We start from the raw sequence: 14,947 nt of genomic DNA, 5'->3' as shown, positions 1-14,947 counted from the left end.
GGCACCGTCGTTGTTTTGAATCTTTCATCTTTCGGGTTTTGGGTATTGTAGCTAGCATACACACAGTTTTGTCTTTTTATTAAACAATGTAAATTGATTTATTTTCCTTAATTTTATACATATATAAATTGCCTAAAACTGTTATCGTTTCATTTCTTTTCGTTTTCCTTGCTCTGCTTTTTTTTTTTCTTTTTTCAGTTTATATCAATTACCCCGGCCGGATTCGCTCTGCAATCAGTATGCGATTCCATCTACAAACTAGACATTTATACACACACACACGCGCGCGGATCATATCAGCTTTTTTAATTTACAAAGGTCAAAGGTCAGCGTTGAATGACAATCAAATAACAAAGGGAGCGTAAAGTTATAAGTTAATGGAATATAAGACCGTAAAGAAAGCAAAAAGAAGGTAAGTTCAAATAATAAGTTAAACAAAAGCCTCGGAAGCGGTTCGTTTTTTTTTCAGTTTGGAGTGGGTATAGTGTGTGTGTGTGTGTGTATTCTTGGGAACAGGTGTACAGGTGTACTTGGCGTAATCTAAGTGTCTTTTTTTGACCTTGCGTCTTTGACGCTCGAACACGACAGCAGAGAACGCACCGCTCCAAGTGGCCAAAGGGCCAAGACACACGGCTGGGCTGGGCTGGTCTAATCGGATCTGATCTGGAGCTGCTCATCACGAATATTACAGAACCCAAAAGTACAGGATGAACACTAGGAATATGATGCCCACGGCCGCCGCCTTCACGTACATGGACTTGCGGTTCAGAAGTTTGGCGTCTTTCTTGTACTTTTGCGACATCATCGACAGGTTCTGGGTCTTGGTGTCGAGTTCTGAAAGAGGGAAGAATTTTATAAGATAAAAAGAGTTATTCCTTTTATATATATCAAAGTTTAAAGGTATCTTTTTGAGTAAATAAATATCATTATCTTATTTGATGGTAATCCTACCCCTTCATAGCTCAAAACTTTGAAAAGAATTTGTAAATTTGATATGGTCTACCTTTTTCTCAGTTAGGAAAGTAAATCAGTACAGCAAAGCAAATAGAGCTAGAACTTTTGAGTATAGATAGTCTAAAGGATGATTCTTTATATATTATTTGATGCTCTATCCTAAACCGTTTTAGCTTAAAATGGTTATGGTCCACACCCTCTTTCTGACTACAGACAGTTTTGGAGTACTTTTTTTGGCGTGATAGTTACCTGCCAGTACTGTGCCACGTTGGAGCACATCATCAATGTTCTGGACCATGATCCGCTGCACATCCTGCAGCTGTGTGTTGATGCTGCTGATGTTGCGCCTGCGGTCGGTCAACTGCTTTTTCGCCTTCTGTATGTACACGTCGAACTCGATGAATGCGTATGGCCGCGTCACCGAGTTGACCCGCCGGCCGTAGTTGGCATGGAACTCCTGGGCCAGGTCCTCCAGATAATTGAAGGCCAGTCGCTTCGAGTACATCTTGTCCACCATCACCAGGTAGCACACGTCGTTCTCGATTAGGTAGCTGCGGGAAAAAGATGATGTAAGTAAATAAAAATCGAATTTACATGTAATTAATTTCATCACTTAATTCAACATCTCAACTATCAAAAGTTATTACGTATTTTTTCTGTCAGTTGAGTTGTACATTGCATCAGCTTGTACTTTTTTTCTTTTTAGATTTCTGCTGATTGCCAATACAATAAGTTTTCTTAGAAATTGCTAAGTATTGTTGAGCAAGTTCCTCCATAAAAAGGGGATTATGTACATTGCATTTTATAGTCTTTGTTCCTCTTTCTATACAACTTTGATAAACATTGCTATTCAACTTTGCTGATTGACAATACAATGGGTTTTCTAAGGAGTCTGCTGATTGGAATGCACATTGCATCATCTAAAATTTTTAAAAATGTAATTCTGATAATTGGGCCGCAAATTGCATCATATAATATTGGTTTCTTTTATAAATTACATTGATAAATCTTTCTAAAAGTCTTTACTGATTGTCAATACTATGGGTTTTCTAAAGGTTACTGAGTATTGTTGAACGAATTCCCTATAAGTACAGATTGCATCTTCTAATCTTGGCTCTTTTAATTTAATTTAAAGGGTTAATAGATATGGTTAATAATCTTTACTGATGTCCAATACAATGGTTATTTTTGGGAGTGACTAAGGAATACGAATGGTAATACCTTAGTTGGCCTGCACATTGCATCATCTAATCTTGGTTCTTTCAACTTAATTTCTAAAGTTTATAAATTAAGCTAATAGTCTTTACAATATGCCCATGAAATGGTTTATCTAGGGATTATTGAACGATTGATTCTCTAGAAGACTGGCTCCCATGATAAGTAATGGGCATTCTCTTTATGGAGGCGCCTCCTTGGACTACGTTACTCACTGGAATAGGTAGGGTCCTGTCTCGATGCTGCTCCTGGCTGGCGAGTGGGTGCCCAGCTTGCGGAAGAGCATCTTGGCCTGGTTTTGGTAGTCCAGTATGCTGCGTCCGCTCTGAAAGTGAAAGTGTGTGTGTGCCGTGAGTTGCGGAAGCAGAAGCGGAACGGGTTAGAAAGTGGTGGAAGTGATTACGCTACCTGCTCGTCATCCTGCATGGTGCCCACCAGAGGGAGGCCATCGATGACCCTGGCTATCATGGTCAGCAGTGCCATGCTTGGATCCTGGTTATGATTCTCTGTGGGATTGGTGGTTCGCTGTCACTTTGGCCACGGCTGCACTTTGCCTAGCCACTTATCTCCCCGTTGGCTACTTATTTCTGATGTGGCTCTACTTTCAACCTATACAATACATTCCAGTTTAATCCAATACAGTCCAATTCCAGGTCCAATGGTTGAATAGTTGAAGTTTGAGTCAGGGCGTCCCAGTTTCAATCTTCCTTACTTTCGTTTTCACAACTCAGCTGATCCTGCCTGCAGTGCTCCTCCGATTCCGATTTCTATTTCGATCCAGAAATCCCCGGACTTCCAAGTGGTCAATGGGTCTGTGCCTCAAATTGGTTCAATGGGGCATCGCTTGCGGTGAAAAGCAAGTTGCAACGGGCGGATTTGGGGGTTTCTGGGATGCGATTCGTTTGTTGTAACCAAACCACGTCACCGGTGTGACCGCGGAAATATACCAAAAACTATCGAAAGTATAGCGCAGACGGTCACCCTAATTGCTACAACTGCGGCAAAGTTTATGTTTTTCTCGATACTATCGGTTTCGCAAAATTATTCGTTATGCGTTTTAAAAAAATGTATAAGCAATATATCAATATTTTTACCCCTTTAAATCAGATACCTCTTACAATACTTTTTTTTAGAGTTAGCTTGAATTTTGTAATGATAGGTCACATCGTTTTAATTTTTCAAAATTTATCTTTGCAGAAACCTGAAACAGGCACTTTTAAGCTTATTACTTTTCTCAAAGAAATCTAATTTTTAAGTGGCATACCGTTAAATGTTTTGTTAAATGAAATTTCAAAATATCTGCGCTTATTTGTTATTTTGTAACTTCGAGTTTTTCTTGACATTTTAAGGAAATAATTTGCTATTTATATTTTTTTCAAAAATTTCTCTAAAAACTTAAAACTAGCACTTTTAAGTCCATAATTTTTCTGACAGATATCCATTTTTAAAGGGCATAACCATAAAAGTTTGTGGCTTGAATTTCTAAAAATCCTCGTTTGTGTGACCTGAAAATTGTACCTTGAACTCATTGAAAATAAATCAGCGTTGCTGTCAAGTGCCCATTCCTGTTTGCTATTTGAGTTATTCACCAACATAAATCGGATTGCCTGGCATCCCGCACCTATTTCGGCATGCGTATGCTCCAGACGCTTATGCAACCCGCTCCGAATCCGCTGGCGCGGATGGAGGCAGTGCGCTCGAAGCGAACGCATTGCTCAGATGCTTCCTCGACAGCGGACCGCCCAAAAGTGGGCCCAACAGGTTTCGCCCGCGGTGAGCATCCATAGTTATAGTTAGTCCACGTCCAAAGCCACATCTACATCCCAGTTTTTGGCCCGAAAGAAAAAGTGGTTGGAGCTAGAAAACCGGACTTGAAGCAGGGACTTTCAGGCTAGGCAATTCAATTACCTGTACCTGTGGGTACTTGTACTTCCAATGCGTGTGCGTTTAGAGTGACCATCGCAGCAGGTACACTGCAAAAACTAATTTGTTTTTTATTTATTTACGGACTGTGAGCATAGAGGTATAACTAAAGGTATAGAAAGGGATGACAGTCATAACTATTTTGGCTTTTAGCTGTATGTATTCTATTTATTTTTTTGTATCTGAAAAAAGTTTAAAAGTATAATTTTTAAACATTCCTATCCCTTTGGTTTTTTTTTTTTTTTTTTTTTGTAAATTTAATGAATTTTTTTTTTTATTTCTTAAATTTTTATTTATTTTGTTTATCTGGCTCTTAAAGTTCATATTTTTAAACAGCATTTAACGAATGAATCCAATGAATGTTTTTTTAAGCATCTTTTGACGAAAATAAAAGATTGTACGCAAAATTTGTTTGCGTTTGGCAAAAATTAAGCATTTAAGTTAACCATTTTTTCTCTCTGTGTATTGGTTCACCCGGCTCGAAATGCGTCTGCTTCCGTTTAACTGAATTTGGACTCCTTCCTTTTTCCGTTTTGGAGGCGGAGGTGTGAGACATACATAAGGCATATAAACGATATAAAAGCCAGTCGCTCCGCCCAAGTGCTCCACAAACCAAAGTCAGTTATGGTCGGTTGCGGGTCAATTCGTGCGACGCTTTTGGGCCTCCGCCTCCTGCTGCCGCTCCTGCTGCCGCTCCTGCTAGCCAGGCTAGCCAGCAGCCAGCAGCTGCTCCTCGCGCGTCGAGATCCGAGATCCCTGTTCGAGGAGCATCCGCTGGAGCAACTGCCGCCACTGGGCTGGAATAGCGTGGGTGGTGGCTATGGAGTGGGCCAGTGGGCCTACAACCCCGTTGGCCTGGGCCACATGACCAAGGATGAGCTGCTCACTTTGCTGGAGGCTTGGAAGGAGGTGGAGCAGGAACAGGAGCAGGAGCAGGAAAAGACGACTGCCCAGCCGGCAGAGTCCACGACGAGGAGGCCACCGCCACCACCTCCTCCTCCACCTTCTCCACCTCGCCCCATTCCCATTCCCATGCCCATACCCATTTCTATACCCATGCCTGCTCCAGTTATTCCCTCTGGAGCTCAAATAACCGCTAGGCTACCAGCTTTTCTGCCTATACGCCTGGCAGCCGTGTTCACTCCGCCTGGAGATGCTGGAGCTGGTGGAACTGGTGGTGGTGCTGCAGCTGGAACAGATGATGCCGGGGGAGGAGGAGATGACCTGGCCTCCGACAATGGACCACATGACGATGCCTCGCCCCACCTCTTTCGCTTCATGGCCATGCCCAGGACCCAATCCCAATCCCAATCCCAGCCCAGACAGCAGTTCGTGGTGAGAAACACCCTGGACAGCGTGGATGCGGGCACTGCTCCAGTTCGGCAACAGGTGAAGCCGGAAGTCAGGCCCAAAGCGGTTGCAGTATCTCCTCCATCCTCCATTTCCATTCCCAGTCCCATGCCCATTTCCAAGGCTCCAGCTCCCTTCTTCCGCCCCAGGTAAGCATAAATGGTAGCTGCTCCCTGACAACTGGTCACTGATTCTTCTGAAATCCCCACCAGATTCGGTGTGCCTCCGCATCTGGCCCATGCCCGCTTCGAACTGGTGCCCTCCTCCCAAGTCATCGGAGATTGGCGGGAATGATGATGGCCATCCTGGCGAGATACATGCGGATTTCACTAACCAAAAGAAAAGAACATCTTCCGAAGGAGGCTTCCAAGCTATTAGTCCATCCCCATTGCCTCCTTAATTTTATTTTATTGTATTATATAACATTATTTTGTGCTCCTAAATATATAATGGAATTAGTCATAGGCTAACAACATACCAAAAAACGTAATTTTCATTCACTTTTAGTTGAAATTTCAGCCTGTGGCGAAGTTTTTTCTTCAAAATATGCTTTTAAATGCAGAAAAACAAGAAAACTAGATAGTTTATTAAGGGTGAGGAAGCGAAAAATAAGCATAATATTTTTTTCTAAAGTTTAATGACTTTTTATTATACAACTTTTTAAGAATGTATGAATGTTTTATATTTTATATATTTTTGAATATTAATTTACTTTTTTAAATTATGAAAGTATTTAAATTAGCAGTTATCGATTGCAGATAACCGATAACAATCGACACCCCCAGGCCGACGCTGTCCAACACTGGCCCTCAGCTGGGTGGGTGCTGCAGCGCTGCCAGACCGTCCATGAGAATAGGAACACGTCGAGGGGAAATCGCAATTTGCCGATTGATTGCCGCGAAAATCAGGGCCGTGAAAAGTGTTTATTATTGGTGCGAGAGTGCGAGCAAGTGTGGTGGAAATATTGGGCGCCTCCAAAACGCACCGCAAAGCTGCAAGTTCGCGGGAAAAACTCCCGCTGTGGCGACCCGACTGGCAACCCTCGCCGCTTTCCCGCCTTTTTCTATGGCGAGAAATGGAATAAAAGTACACAGTGCGGCGCTAAAAAGTTACATGTCCGTGAGGAGCGAAGCGGGAAAAGCTAAACAAACCGGTGGCCACTAGGAAAAGTCACTGGTGAAGAGCATACACGCACGAGTAGAGCAGCAGGAGCAGCAGGAGGAGCAACCCCACTTTTGGGCTTTCCAACCCCCCGCCACCGTCGCCGCCTTCCACACACACATTCTCTTCCTAATTACAATTCCAGGCTGCTGACGGAAGCAGCGGCTGGAACATCCGCATCTGCAGGAGCATTCACATCCGCAGGCACATCCGCAGCAACAGAGGATCACAGAATCACAGGATGAGCGAGCCCGAGCCGCAGGAGCTGGGCGCCGAGGTGGTCAGCGGATCGGTGGCCAGCAGCGATGACCAAATCCAGGAGATGAAGGCCAAGTACACGAATCTCTGCCGGGAGCTCAACATGGATCGCCAGACGGAGCAGCAGGGCTACAAAATGTACGAGCAGGTCTCCCAAAGGTGCTCCTTGGAGGTGAGTTTCTAAGAAGGGGTGTTTGTATGGTTAACTGGAGTGTAGTACACTATATCTACTTGGAGATATCGTCAGAAGTGAAGCTATCCATAAAGTATATATATATATTCTTGATCTAGCCATTCCCGTCCGTCTGTTTCTTCGCAAACTAATCAGTTAGTTATGTATATAGAGTTAAAGTTTTCTTTCCATTGCAGTTGGTATATAAATACGAACGGGGCAGATCGGACGACTATATCATATATCTTTTATAGGAAAATTCAGAAAAAAGAAAATTGAAAAAAATATAACTGCGCAGCTATTTAATTTATATCAAATGCGATAACAATGGTGTAAATATTTCACAATTACGGTTTTAATTATATTATATAAAATTCAAACTGCGCAGTTTTTTTTTTTAATTTATAATTTATAGTAGTGATTTGAATATTACAGAATTACGGTTTTGAATTCCCAAAAATCGGACAACAATAGCATAAAGACATAATCTTAATTGTCGGGATAATACAATAATTATAAAAAAATTAAAACTTCATTTGTTTTAAACAAATAAGCATAATAATTGAGATATATTCGTTTTATAAAATAATTTATTTTTGTTATAGTCGCATGAGTAAAAAAACTTTAATTAACTTTTTAAAAAATCATCAAAATAGTTTTTTAAATTTAAAAACGATCCATGCAGTAGTTTTGAACTTATAATGGGCGACTTTAAAAATACGACTTCATAAAATAAAGCATAAACAGGTTTATCAAAAGGCATACTTAAGTGAATTTAGCTACGTTTGGATTCTTAAGGTGTTATGCATTCATTTATTTATAAAGAAATATTTATTAAAAGTTATTTATAAATAGTTAAAAGCCTAGCGCGGCAAGCTAAGAAGCTTATGATTTTAGCACTAGTCACAATTCGTCTTAAACTGATCCCAAACTAAAATCTACTTCTTGTCCACAGGGCGAGTCCATCCACTGGCTGTGCTGCGCCTTGTATGCCGCCTGCCGAAGATCCAGCACGCCCACAGTGATTGGCCAGGATGCGGTGGTCAGGGGCAACTGTGTGTCTTTAAATAATCTGCTGCGCTGCTGCCAGATGAGGTGGGTTTTTGTCTAGTAGTTTCCTAGCCCAACTATATCACTAACCCAAAACCTATGCCAACAGCATCTACGACTTCAAGACCAAGATCAAGCAGTGGTGCGACATGGCCAACCTGCCGCAGGAGTTCGTCAACGAGATCGAGGTCCTGGATCGCAAGTTCAGCATCACATTCACTCTGTACAAGCGTTTCCGCACCATTTTCGACAAGATCTTCTCGTGTCCGCCCAACGAGAAGAAGCACTCCAAGTATATGTAAGTATCATGGCATTCAGTGTTGGAGTGTACCTAGATACTTGTACCTAGGTACACTTTTTACCTAGTTTTACCTATGTAAACAAATATGAGGCTACCTTTATCCTTACCTAGGTGAAGATTTTTATTTATCTTCAAAATTTGTTGTAAAAGGTATTTAGGTACTGAAATATTTTTATTAAATTTTGTTTTCGAATAATTTAATTTTGTATTACTGCGATTCACTGCAAACTAAAGAAAAGTTAACTCCACCGCACATGCAAGATATTGTACTTCGTTAAGAACAAAACTTAAAAAAAAAAAAAAAGATTGTATACAAAAATGTTTTTTTTTACACTTTTTGTACCTTTTACCTTGGCTAGATATATAACAAATTGTGTACCTTTTACCTTACCTAAGTACTTATTTCCACACTGGGTGGCATGTTGTATGAATCTAAACTGAAATTTGAATATCTGCAGCTCCCTGCATGGCAACCATGCGCATGGCAAGTGCTCCTACATCAAGCTGGATGACATCTGCTGGCGTTTGTTCTTGTGCGCCAAGAACCAGAAGCCAAGCAACACCGTGGACCTGGTCACCTCGTTCAACCTGATGATCTGCTGCATCGATCTGATATACAACAATGTGCTGGCCGAGAAGCGCACCGATCTCATCAACCCCAAGTTCGAGGGCCTGCCGAGCAACTGGACGGAGCTGGACTTCCGTCACAAGCAGCACTGCATCCTGGCCAACTTCTGCGACATGACGGAGGAGGCCAAGGCCATGAAGGCCACCACCTTTCGCGAGATCATGTCTAGCTTCTTTCAGACTTCGGTGGGTGTTTGTTTGCTCTCCAAAAACCCCACCTATAACAACCCTCTATAACATTACCCTCATCAGACCATCTATGGCAACAAGGACACCATGCTGGGCCTGCTGACCAACGAGAACTGCGAGCGGAACCTCAAGTCGCTGAACATCAGCTACGAGCAGTATGTGCTGAGTGTGGGCGAGTTCGACGAGCGCATCCTGAGTGCCTACGATGCCGGCGATCACACGGGGCTCAACGATCAGGCCCTGCGGCCGCCGGTCACGCCGCTCACCCGCAAACAGGACCTTCCCGCCCAGCCGGCGATGGCTGGCGACAAATTCGAGCCCGTCCGCAACGCCACCAACAACGTGAAGCAGCTCATTTCCTTCGGCCGCATCACAGAGCCCACGGACTTTGTCAAGTAAGCGTTATGCACTCCTTGGGTACTCGCTCGGTTACTCGGTTACTAATAGAAACTCGATCCCCTCCCCCCATATCTGCATAAACAAGTCATTGGCGAAAAGGTGTAAACAAAGGCCATTGTTATACCCTTGTAGGGGGGTATTAGAATTTCAGTCTGAAGTTGGCAACGCATTTCCGACCCTATAAAGTATATGTATTCTTGATCAGCGTCACTAGGAGAGTCGATCTAGCCATGTCCGTCTGTCTGTCCGTCCGTTTCTTCGACATTAGTAAAAGCAAGTAAATCATAATTTTAACGTTTTATAAAGAATATTTAAATTATGCAATAGCTGCAAGGGTATATGAACTTCGGCTTGCCGAAGTTTGCTTCCTTTCTTGTTTATAAGTTAGTTTTAATATTTCTTCGATAATCTTCGTTCAATCTCCCTTGCATTGTTCAGTCTACAGTTGACTTGAGTATAGATCGGTGCACTTTTCGGTAATTTTGCGTTAGCAAATGTCTTTTCCAACGAATCTGATCATATGGAAAGTTAAACCACCTTTTATTTTATATATTTAAAATAAACAAGTGCCGTATTTCTTTGCGATAGATTTATGTAACGGAGTGAAACTTAGATTGTGAGAGTGAAATGAATTCTAGTGTTTGCTTTTAGCCAGAAACCCAATGTTTTTCAAAAAATTGTTTTTTGGACAGCTTAAACCTTAAAAATTTATGTAAATATGTGAAAAATAATGAATACTTTGCTAAGATGATGCCTGTAAAATAAACTGGAGTATATGCAGAGTTTAAGCCAAAGATTAACGTCAATAAGTCAAACTTTAAGGTATATATTTTTTTTGTTTAGAAAGTGCCTGTAAAATGAACTTGAAAATATGTTAAGTTTGGGTACTTAGGATTTTAATTACTGATCTTGTAACCATAGCACATTTTTTTCTATTATTAATTTATTTATTTGACATCCTAGCACTTGTTATTTAATGCGTTAGTCACGAAAAATTACAATAATTGTATCGCATATCCAATCTAATCTTATACAATGGTTCGTTTTTCTTTTGCTTTCCGATCTGTAGGCAGGCTGGCGAGGAGGTGATCGCCAAGCTGCTGAACATCATCGAGGAGATCAAGCAGAAATTCCTTGCCAACTATCCGTCGACGGAGGCGAAGAGCCGCTTCCGGCTGGCCAAGTCCTTCTACTTCTACCTGCTCGACCAGATCCTGCAGGCGGAGATCCGGAACAAGCCGGACATCGATCTCAAACGGCTGCTGGTGCAGAAGATCTCGCTGGACATCTTCAACATCACGCTGATGGCCTGCTGCGTGGAGCTGGTGCTGGAGGCCTACAAGACGGAGCTCAAGTTCCCGTGGGTGCTCGACTGTTTCAGTATTAGTCCGTTCGAGTTCCAGAAGATCATCGAGATCGTGGTGCGGCACGGCTCGCACGAGCGCTGCCTCAATCGCTCGCTGATCAAGCACCTCAACGCCATCGAGGAGACGTGTCTGGAGCGTTTGGCCTGGTCGCGCGACTCGCCCGTCTGGGACATGATCGCCTCCGCCTCGCTGCCGCTGCCCACCTCGCTGGTGGTGAACCGCGACCGCTCCGCCGGCGCCCTCCAGATCTTCCTACGCAAGGTCTACCTGCTCGGCTGGCTGCGCATCCAGAAGCTCTGCTCCGAGCTGGGCCTCTGCGAGAAGACGCCCGAGTGCATCTGGCACATCTTCGAGCACTCGATCACCCACGAGACGGACCTCATGAAGGACCGCCACCTCGATCAAAATATCATGTGTGCAATATATATCTACATTAGGGTGAGTACAGCATGTGGGCATCACTCTGCGATGCATTATCAATGTTATCTAATGCCCTAAGCCTCGATCAAAATATCATGTGTGCAATATATATCTAAATTAGAGTGAGTACACCGCAGCAACAGCACTATGTTTTTGTCTCTGTTCAAATCGCGACATTACATAATGCTGTTCGATGAGCGCAAGGAGACAACTATATATAGCCGCCATATTCGAAGTCAGCTAGGATATAGCTATTAAAAGTTATCACTTTTATAAGAGTTTGTGCATACTAAGATTTTTAGAAAGTCATTTGGTTTAATTTTAAATTTATTTGCTTCTTGTTTTTTCTTTTTTTAATGTTAGTAATTTAAGTAATTGTTCTAGTTGCATTTATTTTATTTTATAGATTATGTTTGACTTGTGTAAGAGTGAGATATTTGATTGAATGTTATTCTTGTTGGGATTGGATAAACATATAACGATGGATGGAATTTGTGATACATATTCCCTCATGTTAAACCAATGATTGACCTAGTTTAAGAACCCTACTATCCACACAACCGGTTAATTCTCGATTGCTCTTGCGCAGGTAAAGCGGATGGAGGATCCCAAGTTCAGTGACATTATGCGGGCGTACCGCAACCAACCGCAGGCGGTGAACAGCGTCTACCGCGAGGTGTTCATCGGCATCAATGACGACGGCCAGCCGAAGGTGAAGGACATAATCCACTTCTACAACAACAAGTATGTGCCGATGATCCGGCAGTTTGCCATCGACTATCTGAACGTAACGCCGGACGTGAGTGGCCGCACCTCCGATCTTCTGCTCTCGCCACATCCCAAGGAGCGGGCCGCCCAACCCAAGAAGGTCACCCAGAACCACTCGCTCTTCGTCTCGCAGATGCCCAAAAACGAGATCCAGCAGTCGCCCAACCAGATGGTTTACCGCTTCTACCACAGCCCTGCCAAGGTTTGTATAACTTTTGGTGACTTTTGAGGGGGGTGAATCAGGATCAGGAATTTAGAAGGTTATAGTTCTGGCTATTATTAGTTCTATTTTTGCTTTTATGTAATATGGAAAATGGGAAATTCATTTTCTAATAAGATATAGTCAACTTACCAGCTCATTATTTGATAGTAAAATGAAGTTCTTTGCATTGCTTAGCAAGATGTTGTAAGCTTATAACGATTATTAACCAGAAAAGGTTTTTAAACATTTAATATTAATATAAGCCATTTCTGTTTTTGTTTAAAATCGCTATAGGTTTTCAACATCTTTCATTTAAAATTGTTTAGATATTAATTACATTTATTTTGCGCCAATATCTAAAGGGTGCGAGTAAAACTCCTTATATAAAACTAGCACTTGATTTCATTCCTATGCTTTTTCCACAGGACCTGCAGCTGATGAACGAGAAGGTGCGCGGCGGCAAGCGGATGCTGAGCTTCGGCGACGAGCCCGGATTGGGTGGCATCGTGGAGATCAAGCGCCTGCGGGAGCTGCCGCCGCACCTCAAGGCTGTGATGGACGACCGGGAACTGCAGTCCGCCGAGCAGCTGCAGCAGCAGCGTACCACTTTGCCAGCGGAAGGAGCAGGAGGCGGCCAGGGAGGCGGTGGCGCAGGAGGAGAACACGAGACATAGACATGGGGCTACTGGGGGCAGCTTAGACTTAAGGTTATTACAACAAGAACTAAAACAAAAGGAAAAACTATAACTACAAAAATCCGGCGCCGGCGGCCAATCTTTCTACACGCTTGCTTCTACGGCGCACGCTCGACTATTTTATGATTGTTTTTTTTTTATTAACTCTTTTAGTTTGACATTTTAATTTAAAACCCAAACAAAACACCACCCCACAGCCAATTTATACGCATCTCTTTTATAGTTTGCTCAACGCCAACCATATAATTCATGTATGCTAACCAGCCTAACCCTACAATATATGTAAACACAAACAATACTTGAAAGTAATTTTAGTAAATACCTGCACACACCACCCACATCCATCGGTCGCAGTTCCTTCTGGGTCCATCGCCAAAGCTGGAGGGGATCCGGATGGATCTGGGTGGACTGCGGCCACTAACAAATCAACTAAGGCAATCCACATATACACACATGTATACAAAATACACTTTATAAAAATTGATATTCATTGTATTGATTTCTGCATCCGGGGAGAACATTTTAAACCCCATATTTATGACCTCTGTATATATATATAAAGTTAAATGAAATGTTGATGCAAAAGGGTTTTTGGAATTTTCATAAGGGGTACAGCATAAAATTGTGTTGCTAAAACGAGTTGTCGTTTATGTTCGACTGCATTTTAAAGGTTAACATATTTTTACAATTTGTTTAATTGGTACCTTTACAAGGAAATAGTTTTTTTCTTTAAATTCCCTTCCTTGCCGATTAAGTTAAAGGTCCTTATGTCCTCAGCAGTCCGAAACATATCATCACTTAATTTTGTGATTTTTAGATTGGAAAAAAAACTTTCAGGTTTGTATGCCAATCGATGGGGAATTTTTCTACGAGTTTAACGAGGTACGACACTCCATACTACGGCCACGTTATCCTCGCGTTTTGGCCAAAACAACGTGCGCATCCCTTTCCAGAAATTTGTTGCATACTTTTGGACAGCCGATCATTGCGCTCATTGACCTTGCAACTGCCTACTGAAATTTCTGTTCGCCTGGTACTTGAAAACGCGAAATATCGAAAATTGACCGATAAAATGGGCACGAGCGGGCCCAAATTTACCAAAACGTCGGACTTTTTCCGATTTCTTTCACCAGGCAAACATGAATTCCAGCAGGTGACCACAGAGGTTCTGCAGGCGCACATAATCCGTAGGAAGTAACAGCGTATAATTTTTAGGCAGCCTCATATAACGGATGTTTTTAAAATGGCCATCATTCGCATATTTCCCCTCAGCGATTGACCAATCGAAAAAGAGATCCCTGGAAAACAACCGTTGCATCTAAGTAAAGCGCAGCCTAGAGATGGACAAACGCATGGTTTCTTTGTGCGTGTCACGAATTTGACACGCCACTCACGAAAGCCCCTTATATTTGTTGTTGGATTAATGAAATAAACTTGCACGCGCCCATCCCTTATAAAATGAAAAAATTACTCGTTGGCAACCTAAGCATGGTTTCTGTTCGCCTGGTGTGTAAAATCAAAAATGATCAGTGCATTTACAAAATACATCACCAAAATTTACGTTTCTCGATCAAAAATTTAAATCTTTCTGGATTTCAAACACCAGGCCAACATAATCCGTAGCAAGTTAGTAGCTAGTAATTGTGGGCAGCCTCAAATTGCGGTTGTGTTTTTCAAAATGGCCGCCATAAGCATGTTGCCCCAATAGGAAACTAGCTGGCTGGAAAATAACCGTTGCATCGATGCCAGGCTCTGCCTAGAGATGGGCAACAACGTTGTTTCTTTGTGCGTGTCACGAATTTAACACGATTGGCACGAAAAAAACAATTAATCACTTGTAAATGCTTGGGGAGTGCTGAAAATAAGTAGACGCGACCATCTCTAAAGAAGCGTTAA

General features: G+C 42.4%; 3 protein-coding genes across 3 annotated transcripts; 2 read left to right on the top strand and 1 right to left on the bottom strand.

Moving 5' to 3' along the window:
• Window positions 1-73: 73 nt before the first annotated feature.
• On the bottom strand, window positions 74-3,099 carry LOC108137260 (vesicle-trafficking protein SEC22b). The gene is made up of 5 exons (XM_017258855.2): window positions 2,882-3,099; window positions 2,578-2,778; window positions 2,385-2,494; window positions 1,204-1,505; window positions 74-834 (listed from the first exon to the last, which is right to left on the bottom strand). Exons 2-5 carry the CDS (start codon window positions 2,650-2,652, stop codon window positions 686-688), a joined length of 636 nt encoding a protein of 211 aa, XP_017114344.1. The 5' UTR covers window positions 2,653-2,778; window positions 2,882-3,099; the 3' UTR covers window positions 74-685.
• Window positions 3,100-4,577: 1,478 nt separating this feature from the next.
• Window positions 4,578-5,825, top strand: LOC108137254 (protein enabled homolog). The gene is made up of 2 exons (XM_017258837.2): window positions 4,578-5,591; window positions 5,655-5,825. Exons 1-2 carry the CDS (start codon window positions 4,717-4,719, stop codon window positions 5,734-5,736), a joined length of 957 nt encoding a protein of 318 aa, XP_017114326.1. The 5' UTR covers window positions 4,578-4,716; the 3' UTR covers window positions 5,737-5,825.
• A 439-nt stretch (window positions 5,826-6,264) lies between these two features.
• Window positions 6,265-13,535, top strand: LOC108137317 (retinoblastoma family protein). The gene is made up of 8 exons (XM_017258943.2): window positions 6,265-7,033; window positions 7,989-8,128; window positions 8,193-8,381; window positions 8,843-9,197; window positions 9,264-9,595; window positions 10,669-11,404; window positions 11,976-12,356; window positions 12,782-13,535. Exons 1-8 carry the CDS (start codon window positions 6,845-6,847, stop codon window positions 13,028-13,030), a joined length of 2,571 nt encoding a protein of 856 aa, XP_017114432.1. The 5' UTR covers window positions 6,265-6,844; the 3' UTR covers window positions 13,031-13,535.
• Window positions 13,536-14,947: the final 1,412 nt, after the last annotated feature.

The sequence above is a fragment of the Drosophila elegans genome, unplaced genomic scaffold (genome assembly GCF_018152505.1).
Source record: "Drosophila elegans isolate 14027-0461.03 unplaced genomic scaffold, ASM1815250v1 contig_149, whole genome shotgun sequence".
Lineage (NCBI taxonomy): Eukaryota > Metazoa > Arthropoda > Insecta > Diptera > Drosophilidae > Drosophila > Drosophila elegans.
Note: the sequence above shows the minus strand (reverse complement) of the source record. Positions and strands in the feature narration are given on the sequence as shown.